General features: G+C 37.0%; 4 protein-coding genes across 5 annotated transcripts in view; 3 read left to right on the top strand and 1 right to left on the bottom strand.

Moving 5' to 3' along the window:
- The first annotated feature begins 367 nt into the window (after window positions 1–367).
- On the top strand, window positions 368–1,067 carry LOC133835753 (mediator of RNA polymerase II transcription subunit 21). The gene is made up of 2 exons (XM_062265806.1): window positions 368–514; window positions 572–1,067. The coding sequence occupies exons 1-2, from the start codon at window positions 473–475 to the stop codon at window positions 956–958; spliced, it is 429 nt and encodes a 142-aa protein (XP_062121790.1). The 5' UTR covers window positions 368–472; the 3' UTR covers window positions 959–1,067.
- LOC133835751 (histone-lysine N-methyltransferase SETD1) lies at window positions 1,014–7,525 on the bottom strand. The gene is made up of 6 exons (XM_062265804.1): window positions 7,239–7,525; window positions 6,762–7,126; window positions 6,447–6,696; window positions 2,601–6,379; window positions 1,903–2,536; window positions 1,014–1,831 (listed from the first exon to the last, which is right to left on the bottom strand). Exons 2-6 carry the CDS (start codon window positions 7,076–7,078, stop codon window positions 1,658–1,660), a joined length of 5,154 nt encoding a protein of 1,717 aa, XP_062121788.1. The 5' UTR covers window positions 7,079–7,126; window positions 7,239–7,525; the 3' UTR covers window positions 1,014–1,657.
- Window positions 7,526–7,841: 316 nt separating this feature from the next.
- LOC133835755 (cytochrome b-c1 complex subunit 6, mitochondrial) lies at window positions 7,842–8,613 on the top strand. 2 transcript variants are annotated; one of them, XM_062265807.1, is made up of 3 exons: window positions 7,842–7,996; window positions 8,201–8,298; window positions 8,369–8,613. In XM_062265807.1, exons 1-3 carry the CDS (start codon window positions 7,927–7,929, stop codon window positions 8,540–8,542), a joined length of 342 nt encoding a protein of 113 aa, XP_062121791.1. In that variant the 5' UTR covers window positions 7,842–7,926; the 3' UTR covers window positions 8,543–8,613. The 2 variants fall into 2 exon arrangements, with proteins under 2 accessions (XP_062121791.1, XP_062121792.1); XM_062265808.1 differs by having other exon boundaries at window positions 7,960–8,055.
- A 2,710-nt stretch (window positions 8,614–11,323) lies between these two features.
- LOC133837564 (uncharacterized) overlaps window positions 11,324–22,534 on the top strand; it is a 37,077-nt gene continuing 25,866 nt past the window's right edge. Inside the window, exon 1 of the mRNA XM_062268368.1 lies at window positions 11,324–11,702. The gene's annotated coding sequence lies outside the window, so the exon portion shown is untranslated. The remainder of the gene's footprint in view (window positions 11,703–22,534) is intronic.

Here is a 22,534-nt window from a genome sequence, read left to right as displayed (position 1 = left end):
GAGTTGGCACGGAAATGGTAGAAACAAAAATATATGGCTACGATTGCACTATCGACACTATTGACATTTTTTTTTTATAGTAGGTTGTTTATCTTTTCGCTTATGGAACTGCTAATTTGATATCCATATACATTTAATAGGAGTATCGATACGTCTAACATATTTTTTTGTACTGGGAACTGCGGAACTAAACAATTCTGAAGTTTATGAGAATTGTGAATAATAATTAAATTTGTAATTATTATATTAACGGTTGTGAAACAATTCATTCTTACAATTTATTTTAATTTTAATGTTAATGGTGAAAGTAAGGTGTAAACACAAATATACAGAAAGTAACTATCGGTAATGTCTGAAAACATCAACTCTAACTGAAATAGATAACAATCGATACTCTCGATAGCACGAACTCTGTATTTAGTTGAGAACTTTTATTTACAATTCATAGTAGTTCAAAGTAAGGTGATTAGTGATGGCGGACAGACTAACCCAATTGCAAGATACTGTAAACCAAGTATGTAATACATTTAAAACAATAAGTGTTTGTAAAACGTGCTGTTTTTTAATTTAGCAAGCTGAGCACTTTTGCAATGCTATTGGTGTCATTCAACAAACTTCGTACCCAAGCAAATTTGCAAATTTTGATAGAACAGGCTCCCAGACGCCAATTCAAAACTCGCCACAGGAGGATTACGCGCAACTTTTTGCTCAACTGATTGCGCGTTGTGCTAAGGACATTGATACGCTAATTGAGTCTTTACCTAATGAAGACAGTTCAATCGAACTGCAAAACTCAAGTCTTAAACGGCTAGAAATTGAAAACCAAGAAACTGCTGAGCAACTTGAGCATGTCGTTTCAAAGGGAGAACTTTTGCTTGAAAAAATCCAGAGTGCCTTGGGAGACATTGCGCAGGCCCAATTGGATATGCAAATTACATTGAAGCCTAGTTCGCAATAAACATTTGATATATTTTTTAATTGTCTAATTAAATTCTTAATTGTTTTAAAACATGTAAGACATTAACACAAAACATACAAAATATAACTTTAATGGGTTGTCATTCTCATTATCAAATGTAATTTTTCTCAAAATATATAAAATCCCTAAAACAACATCAAGACTGAATGCGATCCAATATATAGTATAATGTGCTAGTCTTATATGCGACACTAACGTTTGGTACCCATGCGTGCAGCTGCAAATTTTGAATAAATAAAAAATGTAATGTCGTAAATGAATCTCTGTAACTTGCAGTTAAAAAATAATAATATAAGAATATTGATTTTGTATAGAAATAATGTACAGAATTTGTTTTATTTAACTTAACAATATACAGATAATGGGCATTTTATGGTAAATTATACATTTTAATATATAATAATAATCTATATTAGTATATGTACAAGCCACAAGGAATACTATTACAATAAATATTTGGAAAGGACCGAAAAAATTATTATATTGTGAACGAAGCATTACAAATAAAAGTGATACACTATTTCGACGAAGTGAATCGTTTAGTTCTTGGGGTAGTGAATTAGATACACAAATTTTCATTTACTTTTTTAAAAAAAAGAAATTGTATTATATGTAATGGTACATATTTAATAATAATATCGCAACCAACAAAATGACTTATACACTCTGTAATTAGTCTTAGTTAAGTGTACCCCTACAGCCTTGAGCACCACATAAACAAGGGATTTTTTCCTCCTCCAATGGAAATTTGTAGTCATACGTAATTTCTTCATTGATTCCAATGGGTTGCTTTGAATATATAACTATTTTTTTTTCAGACTCTATAGTAATGACTTTAGCGTAACAGTTTGGCTGAAATCCAAAACAAAAAAAATGTTGGCAATTAGATTATTTTTGATTTGATGAGTATGCCGGATACTTACATTGCAGCTGTGATTTATAAATCTTGCTAAATTTCCGCATTTTGTGGCATCGATAATAGTTTCCATATCGATTCGGAATAAATATGAACTGCCAATGCCAATCGCTTCGTATTTGGTCTCTCTAAGATCAGCAACAACTGGACGAATCATTTGTCCTACGTATTCAATGACCATTTCATCAGCAGCTATCGGTTCCATGGCAAATAATCCCCAGTCATGAATAGCCGATTTGGCAAATTTAAGTTGTTTTTTACGGAATTTTAGTTGATTGAATTTTAACAGCTCAGACTCGCCCATTGATCCAAAAGCCGTCAATAGACGTCTTTGATTTGAGCGTGCTTCACGTGAAATTCCTTGCATTTTTGATATCAATTTGTTGTGGTGATGATTCGTTAACGCCGTTGGCTCGTCGCAACGATCATCATTTTGAGAATCATATGTGTTTGCCTTAGTATGATGATATTTGTGTTTAGCTTTTTCTCGTACGTCCAACTTATAGAAGCCTTCAGTACGAGCACATCCAGTTTTGTGGCGCATTAGTTCGTCTTCTTTCCGACGTTTCTTGTTTGGAGGTGGCCAGAATGCTCTGTCCGTACTACAATGATTGACCCAATGAGTATTGTTTAAAAAGGTACTGAAATTGAAAATGAGTAGTTCTGATTATTCGTGCTAAAAACAATTAAAAAAAAAACACTTACGCGTATGGTTCCTTTTGCAAATGCTCACTATAACTCATTTTTATGTATTTAATATCCTCAAAATCTATGCCTTTTGTGAGGAATGTGTACAATATGACCATCTCGTCATTTTGATCTCGCGTTTTAAACATTTCACATGGCACAAACTTGGCAGTTTGACGGGCCAAGTCAGAAAGTGTTGTTTTCATACTGCCATCCGTATCCACCTTTTTATTCGTTTGTCGCCCTGTAATTTCCTTTCTTTTTTTTTGAGCACGAGCAGAGTCTTTACGTGGCCTTCCTGGACCTGGCCGCGAAATGTGGGCTGTAACTTCTGCCTTTTTAATCTTGGCTTCAACATTACGGGCTGAGTCGGTTTGTGCTTGAGGTGGTAATGAATAACAATGCTCAAGAGCAACTTGACTGGCCTGTGAAGCCTGACTCGAGCCACTGTCCGAAGAAGAAGCAGGTGATTGTTTGCCATTTATATGTTGCAAACTTTTCGATTGAGCTGAATTTAAATCTTTAGTTCCGTTTTCACCGTCGAGTTCAGCATTTCTTATATGGTCTTGTCTACACAAGCTATCGCAGTTTTTGTCAGTATCAGTATCTCGCAGCTTCTTTGTATAGATTGTCAATACATCGTCTTCCAAATCTATTTTTAATTTCGCTCCTGGTGTTGGAGGTAGTTTCGAAATATCTGGTGTTGGGGGCATTTCCATTGATGACATCTTCATGTCAACCTCAAGTTTTAGATCCATACTTAACGAGGGAGGATTTTGATCCTTAGCATTTTTCTTTTGCTCTTCTAAAAATTCTCTTTCGATTTGTGCCATATACTCTGTGTTTCTGCGCCTCTTCTCTTGATATTCGCGTTCTTCCTCACTGTCACTATAAATACGATCGTATTCAAAAAGAGGTTTTTGTGCTTGTGCGGATATAGCGTTTGAGTTTGGTACGGTTTCCTCGTTGTAATCGGGTGGTGGAACTGGAGCAGGTGAGCGACGGAACTCATTATCGATTTTATCATCGGTCTTGCTGGCTATGGCAATTTCGTCGATGCCAAAACAACTATCTTTGCTAATATCTTCAAGATCTGATGGTATAGCTGACATTACATTCGATACGGAAGTAATTAATCGTAGTTTTTCCGTATTTGGATCATTTTCATCATCATCGGTGTCGGAATATATATCAATTTTTTTCATTCGACTTCGCTTTGCAGTTTGAATTCGATTATTGGGTTGGTTATTATCTTCATCTGAGTCGGAATAATCATTTTGCAAATTGCCGTCAACATTTTTTAAATTTTGGATACGCTTTTTTGATAGTTTGTCCCTTTCATTTGAATGGGATAATGATGGAAAATCATCATCGAAGCTTTCATCATCGCTGCTTTTATCGATTTCAGTGCCGCCAGCAATTTCGTCCACATCATTTTCAGCATCGCTATTTGATGACGATGATGTGGATGATGAAAAAAAACTTGAGGCACTTCCTTTTCTCTTCAAACGTATACTGGATTGCGACAAGCGCAATTTATTTGAATTTCTTTGCAAAGTTCGCCCTTTTAAATTCATATTTTGAGCATCAGAATTGCCAATATTTGAATCTTCTTTTTCGGAATCAGATCGTTGGACCATTTCTTCTTGATCACTAAGGTCTCTTTCCAATTTATCTGGAACAGGACTAGGATGTTTTGGAACTCGTCGAAACGATGGCAATTTTGGCATAGCTGCACGGATTCCAATACTAGAAAATGATTGATAATCTTGTATCTCCCGTTGAGTATTATTGATTATTGTGTTGATATTAGGCGGCTTCTCATTAGCAACACGCGTGTCAAGTTGATTATTAGTGATACTAGGTGTAACCGAATCAGCAGCACCTGTAGTGGTTGGTAAGAGTTTTGAACGCGCTTTCTCCGTTTTATCATCCCACCAAGATTCGAAATTTTTAAAAGCCGTCATTTCAATCATACGCTTGTTTACATCTCTCTTTAGGATTTGCTTGAGCTCCTCTACTATGAAATTCGTGACTTTTTTCACATTTTGTTTGAATTCATCATTTTGATCCGGATGCGTATAACCATAAGTTTGCACATAGGGATCTAAATGAAAGGCATCAGCAGTACTTACTACTCCAGGTAGGTATGATGATGATTGCATGTAAGCGGCCGTATTTGAGAAATACTTGCCAGTTAATCCCGACGCAGTTGGGTAATGTCCATATCCTCCATATGCGGAATGGTGATAATAACTACAATTGTTCTGATTTGAATTTGTTTCAGTGTATCCAACAGCAAGCATTACTTTAGTATTTTGCTGATTTGTTGGTTCTTCTGTTGGCTTCTTTGTAGTGTCCTCATGCGACGATAAGCTAGACAAAGACATATTATCATCATTATTATCAACGTTCCCTTCAGATTTATGTATGAGAGTTTTAACAACTACTATATCCTTTTTAATCAAAATATCGTCGTCACTCGATATATCACTAGCGCCATTCTGCAGAACCATCACATTTTTCTCAAAAATCTTTTTTGTGTTTGTGTGTGAACTATTCGAATCACACTGCTGTGACTCCACAGCCTCAATTTGTTCTTCAACTTTTGTTTTATCCGTTTCAGAATCACTGCTATCCATTTGAAGAAATGGTGGTGCATTTCCGAAGGTCTTCCCTTTGAATATCAAAGCAATGCGCGTGTCCAAATCGACGTTTTCTGTATTTACATCGGATTCCCCTAATGTCTCTTGATTGTGAGTTGTTGCACTGTTATTTAAACGTTTTGGAGACATAGATTTTATAACATCCGACTCCGATGAATATGAGTTTTCCTTTGTGTGAAATGAGAATGACAACGCTTGTGATGGCTGCGGCAGTGGTTCATCCCAATTCTCTTCTTCCTCTGGAGGTGGAGGAGGTGGCGGCGCAGGATTTGAATCTGGCTGGGGTGCCAAGGGCCATCTTCTCATCGTCATCGAGCTTGTCCATGATTGATTGTTGTCAGGTAAAGCAAAACAATATTGACTATATCCATAATTATCAGACGCGATTGAATTTGATGCCGAAATGCTAGAATAATAGTGTTGATTCTTATAGGCGCTATTTGTATCTTCTGTAAATTCACTACTTGCGTAGCGTTTATTGCGATCCTTTTCGCCGTCAATGGCGAAAGATCGATCACGATCTCGTTCGCGGTAATCACATTCCTTTGATGAACTTAAGCGATGATCTCTTCTCTCCCGCATTCGATCCCTCGACCGATCTCTCGATCTATTGTGATCTCGAAACTTATCCCGTCCCTTTGATCGAGAATAATCGTATGTCCTTGCGTCTCGTTCCCGTTCACGATCTCTCTCTTTGTCTCTTTTGTATAATCGTTCCCTGCCGTTTGATGACTCTGGACTTCGTTCACGTGACCGTCTAGCAAAGAAATGTCGACCATGACGCGAACTGCTGCTATATTTATTCGCAGTTCGTATAACACGTTCTCGGTCATAAGCTCTATCTACGGAATGTAATGTGCGATCGTTGAACAATCGTTCTCGTTCCCGATCCCTATGTCGCTGATCTCCATCGATTTCACCTGCAAAACCGTCATTCCTTTTAAATGCATTGTAGCTACTTCCACATATAACATTTGCATCGTTCTTTTCAACATATTCAAGATCCTTTGATGATAAAACAGCTTGTGTTGCGTCAATGTGAGATCTTGTTTGATTGTTGGGAGGATTCGTTAAATTTTCAATCGATTTCTTCAAGATAGCGCCAAATGGATCGCAGAATACATTTAATATCTGTGTGTTGGTGAGAAACGGAGATAGTTCATAACTGATGCGCCTAACTGAATTCTGCAAAACTTACTTTTCCCATCACCGACTTTTGATTGTATTTCTCGACAAATTGTCGAGCTCCCTTAGTGCTCTCAAAAACAATTCGTGCAATGCCCAAATGCTTGTTTGTAGTCGGATGATGATATATAATGATTTCATCGGTGGATCCGCATTTGTCTAAAAGGCTGGACAGAAACTGTTTATCGATATTATCGTTGAGATTGATTACCGTCACTTCAATAGCTGGTGGCTGGCCAACATAATCCGCATCTATTACAAAGCTGTGAACAACAATATAAAATTAGATGACGGAAAAAAATGAAAAGTTGCAACTATTAATAAATACCGTGGTACAATCAACATTATGGGCTCGACGGGCTTAGCTCTAATCCGAATAAGAGGATTCCGAGGATCTCGGGGAGTGATTGTCGGATATGTGGGATCTCCAGGAACCATACCATCGTAGCGATATAGTTTAGAGCCACATTTTAGAAGTTGTGGATCCGCCAGCAGTTTAAAGTTGCGATGCATTCGTGTCTGAAATCCTGTCCCGCCAGCATCCCTATAGCCTTGAATACTAACTTGTGCCTGCTGATCACCAGACGTAGGCTCCCGCTCTCGCTCTCCGTTCGTGAAATACAAGGTATTGTTACTGGATTCCATAGCTTAGTTGTTCTGTGGCCACGTTTACGAAATGTATCGAAAGTGTTCCTACAGATAGAAAAAAAAATGTTGTAATTGCATTCCTAAACGAACTGAACGCTTACTGTGCACAATTGAATTGAGTAAATCAAATCAACGCTCCAGACAATTCTACACTTACTTTTGTTAAAGACTGAAGACGATGTTGGCGGACGACACACACTATGGACACAGTATGTGTGTATTGAAGAGAGATGCATGCGGTGATATAAAATCAAGTTATTTCAGTTTCCTTCTAAAGATTGCGACATTCCAATTGTTGGAAATCGTTTGGAAATCCTAAACAACGCTCATTGTAATTATGCCATCAAAAGATTCAAGAAATCCCAAATTATAACAACATATAAAGCACTTTGTCAGTCCAATAAAAAATACACAGAAAAAACGAGGTCTAATCAGTGTGACCGTCTTTAGATGTTTCAATATACTGTTTTTATTAAACAAGTCTACCTAATATACAGTGCCTACCTAGTAATATTTTATTGAGTTTTATTTAAAAAAAAATTGAGGGTAAAAAGGTATATTCTTCACTTAAGTTATGCATCAAAATTAAAAAAAAAAAAAATAATATATGTAAAACAAAAATGATGTAAACAAAATTAAAGTTAATACCAGCATGAGATTTATTTTAGTATACCGGTATATCGTAAATTTGCATCCCTTTTATTTTAGTAGATGTTTAGCACAGTTTAGTAAACATTTTATTTTGTATTAGATTATTTTTAAGTTTCTGTAAATATCGTTGTATGTAATCGTCTAATGACGGCGTGCTAAAATTATTGGCTTGGGAGAAGTGCCTATTATTGCAAATGCTACTGTCTGGCAACGCTACTAGTATTCGATCCGTCGTGGTTGCATCACAGCTACTATTCACTAAAGGTTTTAATTTGTTTCTCCTTAATTTCTTACTAGTCCGCATTTTCTAACATGTCATTACGGTTTGCATTGCTTTTATTAGCATTTTTTATTCATCTTCTTATCCTTAAATGTCAAAAATTATAAACTTACACATGCGTATTTGTACGCATAATAAAACAGTACATTCGAATTTGCCTAGAGTGTTAATATAAATTACATTTGCAGCTGACAAGAAAATGGCATTCTGGAAATCTTTCGGACTTCCCGTTGTGAGGGCAGATGACGAGGAAGCGGAATTAGTTGACCCGCAAAGTGCGCTTAGAGTAAGTACTTATTTGGGCAGACGGTGAACTAACTTTATTTTCAATTTTCACCACATTTTTTTTTGCATAGGAATCTTGCCAAACTAAGGGTCACATTGAATCCTTGTACAACAAATACCAGGAATGCAATGATCGCGTGAACGGCCGCTCAAAAACAACAGAAACCTGTGTTGAGGAACTTTTCGACTATGTCGCCGAGTTGGATCATTGTGTGGCGCACAGTCTTTTCAGCAAGCTGAAGTAGATAAACAATACATATGTGTACATACTTATGTATTCATTTTAATGAGTAAAATTGTTACTGATATCAGTTAACCAATTTTTGTTTTGGTCGGTTGTACATTAGGAAATATTTACTAAGCAATATAACCATTTTTCTTTATATTCTTATTATTATTCATTGAAGCATTTTGAAGTCGGCCTTGCATCGCAAATTAAACTTAAACTTAAGATGACAAAACTCCAACGTAATTTAGGTGAAACTTATCGTCAGTTTTTTAAGCATGAATGAAAACTAATAGAGATCAACATCGGATGAAAAGGAATGTGTTAACAGCTGTTTGCAGAGGGTCGGAGAACGCTCCTGCCTGCTACAAACATCTCCTGTCAGCCAAGCTAGTCAAATAAAACAATTTCTTTATTTAAAAGATTGAAATTACTGAAGAACGTTATAATACACTACATTTTTTGTTTTGACTTAGTACAAAGTGTAAACAAAAAATATAATTTAAATTATAACAAGTAAGAAAGCTACAGTCGAGTGTACTCGACTGTGAGATACCCGCTACCCATTTTGAATAAAAGAAATATATTTTGCGATATTTTCTCAAAATATACCAACTATACTGCAAAAATACTAAAAATATACCACATGGTATATTTGGTATATCGACATAGTACTGTATTCGAAATATACCATAGACGGCACAATATACCAGATTGTCAGTCAAAGCAACTAAGACCCCTAGTAAGTAGGCGTTTTTGCCCATACAAAAGTATTTCTTTAATAACTTCGACAATTTTTATCTGATCGCAACCAAATTTTTAGAAATCATAACTACTATAGTAGTTATTATATATATATATATAGTTATTATATATATATATATATTATATATATACCAAAATTCGGAACTCTAACTTTAAAATTACGCTTGTTATTCGATTTTTTTGATTTGCGGGGGCGGAAGTGGGCGTGGCAAAAATTTTAAACAAACTTGATCTGCGTGCAAACATAACAAATGCTGTCGAAAAAAATTATAGCTCTATCTCTTATAGTCTCTGAGATCCAGTGTTTCATACGGACAGACACACAGACGGACAGACACACAGACGGACATGGCATCGTCTCGGCTATTGACGCTGATCAAGAATATATATACTTTATAGGGTCGGAGATGCCTCCTTCTACCTGTTACATACATTTCCTGCCGGCACAAAGTTATAATAACCTTCTACCCTATAGGTAGCGGGTATAAAAACTTTTTTGCAAAATTTTTGTAGGAAATCGTTTTACTGTATTTTCGGTATATTTTGAGAATAATACCGCAATATTTTGCTTTTATTGAAAATGGGTAGGTGGTATCTCACAGTCGAGTGTGCTCGACTATCTTGGATAAGACGGTTTGGAACACAAGATTATTTCATCAGCCGCAATCCAACCTTCCAACTTGAGCAGCATTTTCCTGGCGTGGCATATTTCAAGTTGAATGCCAAGCAAAGCTGGAAAGCTTGAAAAAATTCACCAATTTTAGCAAAAATGTACCACCAATCTTTTTTCGGTATTTTTTAATACTATATTTTGTTAACGTTTTTTTAAATTATCTTTTATTATTTCATATTTCATTTTTTTTTTTCAAATTATAGTATAGTATTTACTATATAGAAGAAAACAAAAACAGAACTTCTATTTAATCAATTATACTTTTCAAACATAAATAAATCAAAAACAGAACTTTCACTCGAATAATAATGAATCAAATTTTATACTATCTTAGTTAATTTTTAAAAATGAACAGTCTTTTGTAGACCAAACATAGTGAAGGTCTTTACAATCAATCAATTCCTTGCAATACAATTATGTTATTTAGTGTCTTAAATTCAAATTTATTTGGCAATTTAGAAATTTATAAGAAATTTAAAAAAACTTTCGTTCTGCAGCACCAGACATCAAGTTGTTTATGAATTCTATTAAGCTCCTAAAAAGCGGTTCGTCAACACCTTTTTCTTACTTTCAATGTCTGTCCAAAATTTACGAATATCTTTTTATTTTCCCTGATTTAAAGAGTTGGTTCCATTGGGATATTATATCAGGATCACCATTGTATAAATTTTCAAAGGTTTTTATTAGAGGTACTATGGAAAGTTCTTCTTCGCTTAGAAATTTGGCTGAATCACAAATTGAGATTCACAATATATAACTGTTTACGTAGTGATGGACCTTACATTGGCGCATACATATTTTCTCAATTGACACGAAACATCGCAAATCGACTGTATGCGATATTTTCCAGTGCTAGTCATGGTTTAATTTCTAACTGATACAAAATTTATGTCTGGTGGAACAGAACCATTTGTTAAAAAAAATATGTGTGACCATATTTTATGAAAAATTTAAATACTAGACTAGGCAACAAAAGCGCCAAGGTATGAAAATAGAAAAGTAAAAATTTTATTTTGCTTTTTTTTTTATATTTTAGATGAGCCAAAATTTTTGCCAAAATACTCATAAAAATCTTGCAATTTAAGAAAAATTTCCATTTTAGAAATGCGCGTGCTGTTTTTTGAATTGTTCGCCAACTCGTGCTTTGAACAGCTGACATTTCAGAGCGGCCATATTGAGAAATTTACCGTTGCCCATATTTTTCGGTTCGTGCCAATAGAAACCCCGAAACGGGACTTTGAAAAACCTAAAAAAAACTGAGTGTAGTGGAAATAGGCTATTAGATATCGTTTGTGCCAGCAGTGTTGGGGGGGTTATCGATATAACGCATGCCGAAATTAGGTGATATGAATGGTAACTCAAGGGAAGGGAGGGAGTTTTACGTTGCTCCTCCTGTTAAAGATGAGAGTAAAGGAGAACGTCAATTTTTTTCACTGGAGATTTGGAATGTGGATTTTTCTTGATCGCGGAGTTGATTTGACAACGAGGTTGGAACGGTTCAAAAAAATAGTGCTGTTCGATTTCCTTTGCTGGTTGAAACGCGCGTTTTCTTTTTTAAAATCACCCAACGGCAACAATCGCCGCTGGACAGAAGCCCGAGTGCAGACAACCGTCGCAGTGAGGCGACGCACAGGACAGTAGCAACGACGAGCGACGAGGGACGGAGCACCACCAGCCGGAGCAACACCAACAAACGTCAGACGACGCAGCCAACGCTGAGCCAGGAGTAGGAGCCCGACTGGTGAGTCAGTGCGGCGACACCAGGCCCACTCCGAGATCACTTTTCATGCGACATATTCCTTGCAATGCATTCATTAGTGGTAGCAGATTGATCGATCGAGCTCGAATTGTCGTTGACCATAAACTGAAACAATAACAAATTTGGCATTACGCTGACTGCCTATTTTGGGGTTTGAGAACTTTATTTGTCTGCTGACCGTTTCGCTGTGCTTACTTACTACTCGTTAATTTATGATTCGTATTATAACTAGAGTATTCGATTATTACAAAATGAATCAACGCATCAAAAATGATAATGATTAAGAAAGCTAACATACAGTCAAGTGTACTCGACTGTGAGATACCCGCTACCCATTTTGAATAAAAGCAATATATTTTACGGTATTATTCTCTAAATATACCAAATATACTACAAAAATACTACAAATATACCGAATGGTATATCGATATAGCACCGCGCTCAAAATATGTATACCATAGATGGCACAATATACCAGATTATCAGCCAAAGCAACTGAGACCCCTAGTAAGTAGGCATTTTTGCCCATACAAAAGTATTTCTTTAATAATGTTTATCTGATCGCAACCAAATTTTCAGGAATCATAACTACTACAATTATTATTGTATATACCAAAATTAACTCTAGCTTTAAAATTACGCTTGTTATTCGATTTTTTTGATTTGTGGAGGCGGAAGTGGGCGTGGTAAAAATTTGAGACAAACTTGATCTGTGTGCAAACAACAAAGGCTGTCGAGAATTATTGCTCTATCTCTTATAGTCTCTGAGATCTAGGTGTTCATACGGACAGACGGACAGACAGACAGACACACAGACGGACATGGCTAGATCGTCTCGGCTGTTGATGCTGATCAAGAATATATATACTTTATAGGGTCGGAGATGCCTCCTTCTACCTGTTACATACATTTCCTGCCGGCACAAAGTTATAATACCCTATGGGTAGCGGGTATATCTACTTGAAAAGAACAGAAAACAAAATTAAAAACTCACCTAAAAATCTAAATACAAACGTTAATTAAAAAATTAAAGTAAATCGCTGTTTTGTTGTAGAACGGCAGAGTAGGGGTTAAACAAAAAATTATTCAGATCAGCATTTTGCATCTAAACAGGTGCGCGCTGTGTATATTTATTTATAAAGATATATGTATATTGTAGTATCATCATATCGCCCCTTCACCATGAGCTCTTAGGTAGGTTAAGGTTGACAATTAAGCGACTTACATACATATATATACATACACTTAACTATGTGTAAGTTAAGGCCACACATTACCAAAACCCATAGCCATGCATCGCCAGTGCCAATGCACTCCAATGTTTAAGTTAGTTCTAATCCAACTCCTGAATAAAGCACTTGGCTTTTTTTAAAAACAAAAATCTAATCAATTTTTGTTAATTGGTGCCCGATCAGGGCGTCATCGCGATGCGAGAAAATTGCCCGAAGGTCAAGTTGTTAAAGTGAGAGCGCCACAATTAGTTGCTATTTAACAACCGTGTGTCACCGAGGAACCTTAGTCGCTGTCGCCACAGGATAAAAAGGATTAAATACAAATAAAACTGTGAAAAGAAAGCAAAACAAGCAAAGTAAATAACATAACGAAAAAAGAAAATGAAAATTGAATTTAATAAAAAAAATATAAAATTAAAAGTGAAACAAAAGCAATATTTGCAAGCGAAAAATTCACAATATATAAAATTCAATATATATAACTATAACGTATTAAACACACGATAAAACTAAACTAGTTTTAAGAACAAAAGATCAACTAAAGTAAAACGATAACAAAATATACGACCCTCATAACCCTCATAACAAACTTCAATCTTGCGATTCCTACCGGACCCTCGAAGATAGAAGGAGCAAACCAGCCACTGAATTTAAATACAAATAAAAATATTATACACTGTCTCAATTAGAAACACATAAACCTAACCATAAGCCACATCTCACCTTCATCGATATCATCAATCGTGCTAAGCGTATTTTTCCTCTTCGGAAGCAATGGCAGGGTTAGGTATTGCAGGCACTAGTCGACAGAGAGCTGTTCCGACCATGGTTAGCACACCTATAGCCACTCCAGAGTTAAGGGATGTTATAAGAACCTTGATAACTGACATCCTTCAGGGAGGTCAAGTCATTAGACAAGCTTTAGGACTAGAGGCAGAGGAACCATTAACCGACATACCATACGTAAGCCCCACACAGAATTGTGAGTTAGAGAAAGTACCAGACGTAACGCGTCTAATCAAGGAATTTTCGGGAGACAGAACTTCTTTCGGATCTTGAAAGAAAAATGTCGACAGAATTATGGCCATGTTCGCAGGACAAGAGCTGATGCATAGATACTTAGTTACGTTAGCTGTACGTATGTAGTAGGCGAAGCGGAAACTGTGTTGGAATCATACAACACCCCCTTGAATTGGAAATCCATTTCCAAATGATTAACAGAACACTACGCGGATAAGCGAGATCTAAAGACTCTCGAATACCAATTGTTCTCGTTAACTCAAGGCAGATTGTCCATTATGGAATATTACCAATCAGTGTACCACCAACTATCCTTGATACTCAATCAAGTTGGCGTACAAGAAGATTATGCAGACTCCATAAGAGCTTTGACGAATAGTTACCGAGGCAAAGCCCTTGATACTTTCGCCGTTAAGGAACCTCGAGACCTTAGCAACGCATTGCATCTGTATAACCTACTTGACAATCAGGATCACAGAAATGCTTTCTTGCCAAAAGGTAGGCATCCATCGCCACCTATACCACCTAGGCAATTTACAAGTCAAACGTGTGCTAAGCATATAGCGATCAAACCGATGCATAACAACAATCAGAGTCAATGGCGAAATTTCGATCCAAGACCTTGTTATGCACTGCCTCCCGCTAACAAGACTAACAAGCAAGACACTTTTCTCAACTATCACAACAGCAGTTTTAGTATAGACCACTATACTCAGTGCCTCCGCGCACACTAGTTCCAAAACTAGAACCAAGACCAATACCAATGGAAGTCGATGGTTCAATCCATTCAGCAAGGGTAAAATATATGAATCGCCCACAACAAGATTTTACCGCTGGTAAACGTCCCCCTCCACCTTCGGGACCACCACTAAAATTCCAACGACATATCAATACAGGAGACCCAACAGAACAGTACACTGAAGAGCAAAATTACATTGACTACCCAACAGAATAAGAATTGAATGCAGACGCATATGATAACAACAGTGGTGAACAAGAATATTACGCATGCATGGAATCAGCAGGCTTCTCAGACTCATATGATGATATGGAACAAACCTGTCATGACACCGAAATAGGAACGACAGACTTGTCTGATGTCAATTTTTTTAGTCTAAACCGTTCCTCACTTCCATATTATCAATGTAGAACGAGGGATGGAAGGCACCTTAATTTTGTAATAGATACCGGCTCCAATCAGAACTACATTCAACCTTCGTTAATAGATTCCACCTGTTTCGTCTTCACGATATTCCAATCCGATTCTTTTTACTACCAACTCTAAAAACCTTCCATGCTATGCTTGGCAACGATACCATGAAACAACTTAACGTTGTTATTAATGTGAGAAACGACATTCTTAGAGTAAATGGTGACAGACAATTTCGCATCCAGCAACTTCCAGCTCAATCAATAAATAACATTAAAATCCGTACTGACCATATGTCCGAAAAAAAAGGACAATAATAAACAAATTGGCCGCAAATTACGGAACGCTTTTTTGCAGAGCCAAACGAAATATTGGCATACTCCACTAAAGTAGTCGGAGAAATTCGAACTACGTCAGATAAGCCAATTCACACCAAACACTATCTATACCCTATGTCGCTCAAACAAAGAAGTTGAAAAGCAGCTTCAAGAGATGTTAGACGACGGTATAATCAGACCTTCTAGATCCCTGTACAATGCCCAATTTGGGTTGTATCAAAGAAAGCAGACGCTTCTGGGAAAAGAAAATACAGAATTGTAATTGATTACCGTAAGCTAAACGCTGAAACATTTTCTGACCGATACCCAATTCCTGAGATAGGAGAAATCATCGCGCAGTTAGGGAGCAATAAGTTCTTCACAGTGCTCGACCTAAAGAGCGGGTTTCATCAAATTCTGTTAAAAGAACAAGACATTGAAAAGATAGCATTTGCAGGAAAGTTCGAAATCACTCGCCTTCCTTTCGGGCTTAAAAATTCACCATCCATCTTCCAAAGAGCTCCAGACGACATTCCAAGAGATCATATCGGGAAGATCTGTTATGTTTATATAGATGACATAATCATCTTTAACAAAACAGAGGAGGAACATGCAAACCATTTAGGACAAGTCTTTTTAACGCTGCAAAACGCGAACATGAAAGTCAAAATGGATAAGTGCGTATTTTTTAAGAAAGAATTCAATTTCTTGGGATTCACAAGGTTAAGGCTATTTCCGAGTTCCCTATACCCAATTCTCTAAAAGAATTAAGATCATTCTTAGGTTTGTCTGGATATTACTGACGTTTCATAAGAGACTATGCGAAACTAGCAAAGCCTCTTACCTCACTTCTCAGACGAATAGGCGGTCGAGTCTCAACAAGAATATCCGATAAAGATTCAGATTCAGCTAAATCAAGAGGCTATTTTAGCTTTCAACAAACTTAAAGTATCTCTTAGTTCAGCAGATATTATCCTTAGCTATCCAACACCGGTAAGACATGAGATAAACAGTCTATCCTCCTTAGCAACGGTCCATAGTGACGATAGCTCTTCCCATAACCTGATATATTCCGTAGAAAGTCCCATCAATGTTTTCAAAAACCAGTTATTCTTACTAACTGATAATACTCCATCATACAATTTCGAAATCCCATTTCTGACTTATCATAGACACATAGTAAAAAGACCATCTTACACAGAGAAAGATACTGAATGGAATTTACACTTCCGAAAATATCATTGGAAAGATTCAAAATTTGTATCCATTACATTTTATTTCTTATAGAATCCGATTCGCACGGGGTATAGTAGAATACGTTTATTCAGAAAGCAGGCAAAATGATTTAATAGTACAGGAACATAAAAGAGCGCATCGCAACGCTAAAGAAAATAAGGAAGAAATCCTCAGAAAATTATTTTTCCCCCAAATGAATAAAAAAGTAATTGCAATAGCCACGACATGCTTAACATGTAAGGAATCGAAATATGATAGAAATCATCCGAAAGGCGCTATACAATCCACTACAATTCCGCTATACCCCGGACAATTGATCCATATTGACATTACGGAAAAACTCAATGTCCTGACAGGCATCGACAAATTTCCCAAATATGCTCAAGTGAAGGTTCTGAAATCCAGAGCTTCCCAAGACATAATGATTCCATTGAGGGATGTTTATAGCGTTTGGGATACCTAAAGTAGTCGTAATGGACAATGAAAGAGCCTTAAATTCAGCATCCATCAAATGTTGGAAAACCAACTAAACATATCTATTTTCACGACACCGCTGTATTCTTCTACTAGTAATGGACAAATAGAACGATTCCATTCTATACTAACCGAAATTCTTAGATGTCTTAAGAAAGACCATGACGAACTTACCCTCACAGACCTACTGTTCAACGCAACCCAAGAATACAACCAATCAATACATTCGATAGCTAAAGAAAAACCCATTGAAACATTTTTTAGAAGTAATATAACCAACACTCCAGAATCAATAGAAAAGAAAAGGGAAGAAATTAGAAGCAAAATCAAAGGTACACAAATATCCGATCTAAATTACCAAAATGCTAGCAAAAACATCCCCAAATCATATGCAATAGGAGAAGAAGTTTACGACAAAATCAACAAAAGATTAGACTCCAAAATTTCCTCGAGATATAAAAAAGAAATAGTTGCAGAAAATGGTAACTCTACCATTAAAACGAAATCAGGGAAAATAGTTCACAAAAATAATTTGAAAAATTAATTCATATTTACAGTTTGTTGTTTTTACCGTCATGCCTCGTAGCGGCGACCATTTTAGACTACACCAACTCACAGCTGGTAACCATCAAAATTGGGCCCGCAGCTATTCAGAGCAGTTCATTCAAAATATTACATGTTTTCAACATTTACAAATATGAAAAAGCATTACAAATTCTTGAAAACTCCATCAACTCATCTCTTCCGTATCACCTCACTCCATTCATTAACCTCGAATTAACACAAATAAGAGACGGTTTAAATAGGTTAAGACCAAATAACATAAGAACACGAAGGTCAATAAATATGCTCGGCTCCGCCTGGAAATGGTTAGCCGGAAGCCCAGATCACGAGATCATTCTAAATAAAATGAACGAACAATTAAAAAATAATAATAAGCAAGTAGTAATAAACATCCTTTTTAGCGACAAAATTAAAGAAATCCGAGAAAACCCAAACGCCATACTAAAATTAACAAAAGAAAGTCAATCAACCAATAATATCGAAATAGAAACTCTAAAATATAAATTGAAAATTTATAAGAAGAACTTAGAAATATGATTTATGCAGTTAATTCCATTCTACTACCAACTATTAAAATTCAATTCATTGAAATGTTAGTGAAAAATTCACAGAAATTAAAGTAGCTTCAAATGGAAAAGACATTCTTTATATTATCAGTCTGCCCACAATAGAAGATAACCTTTGTCAAAGAATATTAATAAAATCAATAAAAAAAAAGAAAATGTAGGTAATAAAATCAAGTTCGGCTTATTAATTCAATGTAATGAAACAATATTTGGAATCAAAAAAATTTGCGAAACAATTAATGATAAGTCAATAAGTCAATTTAAAATACCTAAGTAATAATACCTGCGAAGCTGCACTCCTGCAAATAAACAACCTAGCTGTCTGCGAATAAAAAGTCAACATATCCCGGAACACGAAGAAATTCTACCCGGAATCATCTTTGATGGAACGATCAACCTTGTCCAAACCAAAAATGCATCGATCACAATAAAATAAACCTCTTATACAAACACCTTACCACCTATGCTACAAATCGTTGTCAACAAGAGCAAGATAGAACAAGTCTTACCGCTGGAAATGGTGAAGGAACTCAACTTCAACAACACTGCAAAAATCCAGCTTATGAAGGAAGACCAAGAGATAAATACAATCACCAACATTAGTATTTACATCTTCTTGCCGATGTCCATAATCATACTGGCAATTCGAGCTCTAAAATCAAGATCAGCGAAAGTAATCATCAACCCAGTAAACCATCCACCAACAAATCAAAGTCAAGTTCAACTGGCGGCCGAGGACGTCCGTTTAAAGGGGGAGGAGTAAAGGCCACACATTACCAAAGCCCATAGCAATGCACCGCCAGTGCCAATGCACTCCAATGCACCGAAACAACACACGCTCCGATTCAGCATAAGACACCGTGGAAGCAACGACCAAACCAACGGCGCACCTGCACATAACCGTAGCCACGTGTGCCTCGTCATCAGAAACCATCTACAATGCCCAGCACCTCGCGTAACGCCCAAACCATGGGACCGAGTCTCGGACACCCAACACCCAGCGCGACAACCGCAGCGGCTTCATCCGACGGCGACAGCGACGAACCACAAGAAGTCAGCAGCAGAGCTTTATTTTTAATAATTTAGATTGTTTAAGTTAGTTCTAATCCAACTCCTGAATATAGCACTTGGCTTTTTTAAAAACAAAAACTAATCAATTTTTGTTAATTTGTATATATTAAAAACATAAATACCCATATTCTTGTTTCCGCTACTGTCACATATAATATGTTACTATATACAAGTTGTCCCATACTCCGTTGTTGCTTCTTTGCTTTGTCCACCTTGTTTTTGTTTTGTTTCGAATCCTGTCCCGTGTTGCCGTAATGAAATCCAAAAAATGTAAATTAAAGTGTGAGTTTTCTCGTCATGGAGGGGAAGGGAATTCCACAGCACTACACCGGATGAGGAGCAGCCAATGAAGTAGTGGACGACGCCGATGTGGCCATCTCAGGCAGGGTGGGTACGCCGGGGTCCAAAAGTGGCCCTATTCAAACATAAGAAGGATCAGTAAGTTGTATATTATTGTCGTTTTCTTTGTACTTACCGTTGTCAATAGTTTGTTTTATATTTCCTTTTGTTTAGCACATCTTTCAATTGCGCGGCAGCTGTTTTGTATTGTTAGTGATGAGTTTTTCTGTTTTAATGCAGCTGTTTGGTATCGATGGAGTTATCGATTGTGCGGACTGCGGGCCAGGGATGGAACTCCCCCTGAGTACCGATGAGCCAGCCGCCACGGTCCCAGGGAAAATAACCAGTCCGTAACAATATAATCCCAATCTTTGAAATTTTAATTCGAGAAAAAAAATTAAAAATATATTTCCAAAGATGCGGCGTATGTCCTTTTGTCAAGTAAAATTTTGATCATCTGATGGCTTATGTGGACCGAGGTAGTAACCCATAATTGCGCAGATCTGATCAGGATTCCATTTGGTGACAGGATCCAAATCTTATTGTCATTTCTTTGAAACAGAATCTGTTCATGTTGTGGTTCATGGGCGTGTGTCAGTCTTACTTATGTAGTAGAGAGTTTGCAACGTTCCATCGTAGCCTGGTGGCAAGTTGCCACTGGCAACTACGAACAAATCCTGTGATAAAACTGTGATATTAGGTTAGCATTGTTGTCTATGTAGTTTCTCTTTGTTGTTTAGGTTTACTATTTGTTCCGTTTCCATTTGAGTGGCGGTGGATGTGTGCTGACCTGATGGTTTGTTATCACCATAGACGACAGGTGACCCAGATCGATACAGGATCGATTCTGCGCCGCACCTGCCACACAGCAGTAGTACTCAAAAGCGAGACAGAATTAAAATAGATTTCCGGTAGTGCTCCTTGGATGCCATCCATCACGAGAGTGATGGTATTTTTTTTTTTTTTTAGGACTTTGCTTTTATTTATTGAATTTTCTCCTTAATTTTGAGACTAACAATAAGTTTACGAATCTTAACATTAAAATTTAGCTAACAGTGTGTTAAGACTGCATTCTGGTTGCGCGTCCCTCAAGTCGGTCGCTGGGTAGTTAAGTCATTGCGAAGAAGTCGTGATTGGTTGCTCAACCTTGTTAGACCTCTCGCCAGGTGGTTAGGATGCAACAGTAGCTTGGTAAAGTACTTTTCCTTCTGTTCTGCGATCACTTCTTTGACAGGAGGGATGTTTAAGTCGTTGTATGTTTTCGTTGCGAACGTACCATAGTGCCCCTGTGATGGTTCTCAAGATCTTCGACTGAGCTCGCTGGATTATGTCAATATTACTATTGCTGACATTCCCCCATTACTGGGAGCCGTACATCCATATTGGTTTAAGTACCGAGTTATACAGCAGGTCTGTAGACTTTCAACGTTTTATTTTGGGTGCACGAGTTACCACCACTGCTTCTTCCCCTACCTCTGTCTCGCCTCCGCCCAACAAACCGCCACAAGCGACCCATATGGGTCACTCGGTATGTTAACATTATTGCAACATTGTTGACATCCGCTGGATATGCTGATCCACGTCTGGACTATTTTGCCGACTAAGCGGAATAGCCCAACGGCAGCGATCAAGCCAGCTGCCTTTCGAAATCTGCCGACGATGCAGATTCCGATTCCATTTATTCCATGTATCCATGTACCCTAGAACCTAAGCGACTGTATTATAAAGAATTATTCTCAAAAGGCAATTCAACCAAGAAGGTTTATTCTTATTTGAAAACTCAAGCTTTCACCAACATTGGGACTCAAATACCATAACTTGGGACCAAATACCATAACTGGCGCAGCCGCATTTCGAACTTCTCCCGGAGGATGAGGATACCAATATTATTTCTAATGTAAGATAGTTGTTAACATAATGTTTAAAAAAAAAAAGAAAGGAAGAAAAGAAAAGAAACGATGTGCAAAAAGAAAAATGTATACATAACATAATAATGAATTAAAAATGTTGGACAGTGAGTACGGAAATATCAAGTTGTAATAAATGCCAAATAGTGAACCCTAAACAAAAATAAGTGAAACAAAGTTGTATATGTATGTGTAAAGTGTAATTGTGAGTGTGCCAACAATTTGGTTTGATCATTTAGTGCAAATGTTCGAATCAAACTTCTTGTTGGATCCGATACGGTCTGACGCAGGTTCAGGGCGAACATGTGTCGACAGTTGGTGTGATACAGCGTGTTGTGAGGTTGGTGTTGGCTCAAAATCACAACAAGTGCACAGCCATTTAGGGCAAATGGTTTGAGCTACTCGATGTCGTGTGTTGGAGTTGCTACTGCAGGTTCAGGGCGAACATGTATTACGCCGCTCCAACGCAACGACTGCGGAAAAGTTATTCAGTGCGAATATGCTAATTCTGTATGATGTTGCATGTTCAGTGCGAACATGAGGGAACACAAAAGATAGAAAAACACGATCGATGTGTAACACGTATGTAGATTTGTTCTAACCCGATACTCGACATGTTTGAAGCCAGATGGTCTGTAGGCAAATCAAACATGCTCGCTGGTCTGTCGCTGGTATGTGACAGCGTTGTTTGTATGCTGTGAATCATGTTTGATTAGCAATGTACACACATATGCACTTACGCGTTGGCGATAGATGAGCGGCTATAAAAAAAAAATTTTTTCTGAAACCAAATCATAATAAAAAGGGAATATGTATACATACATACATATATGACGAATAATAAACATACTTATTTATACCCAAACGAAACAATCAATATAAAACTAATTTATATTGCTTTATTTTTAGTAAATGAAAAAACACAACAACACTACATT

This window comes from Drosophila sulfurigaster, chromosome 2R (genome assembly GCF_023558435.1).
Source record: "Drosophila sulfurigaster albostrigata strain 15112-1811.04 chromosome 2R, ASM2355843v2, whole genome shotgun sequence".
NCBI classification, from domain to species: domain Eukaryota; kingdom Metazoa; phylum Arthropoda; class Insecta; order Diptera; family Drosophilidae; genus Drosophila; species Drosophila sulfurigaster.
Note: the sequence above shows the minus strand (reverse complement) of the source record. Positions and strands in the feature narration are given on the sequence as shown.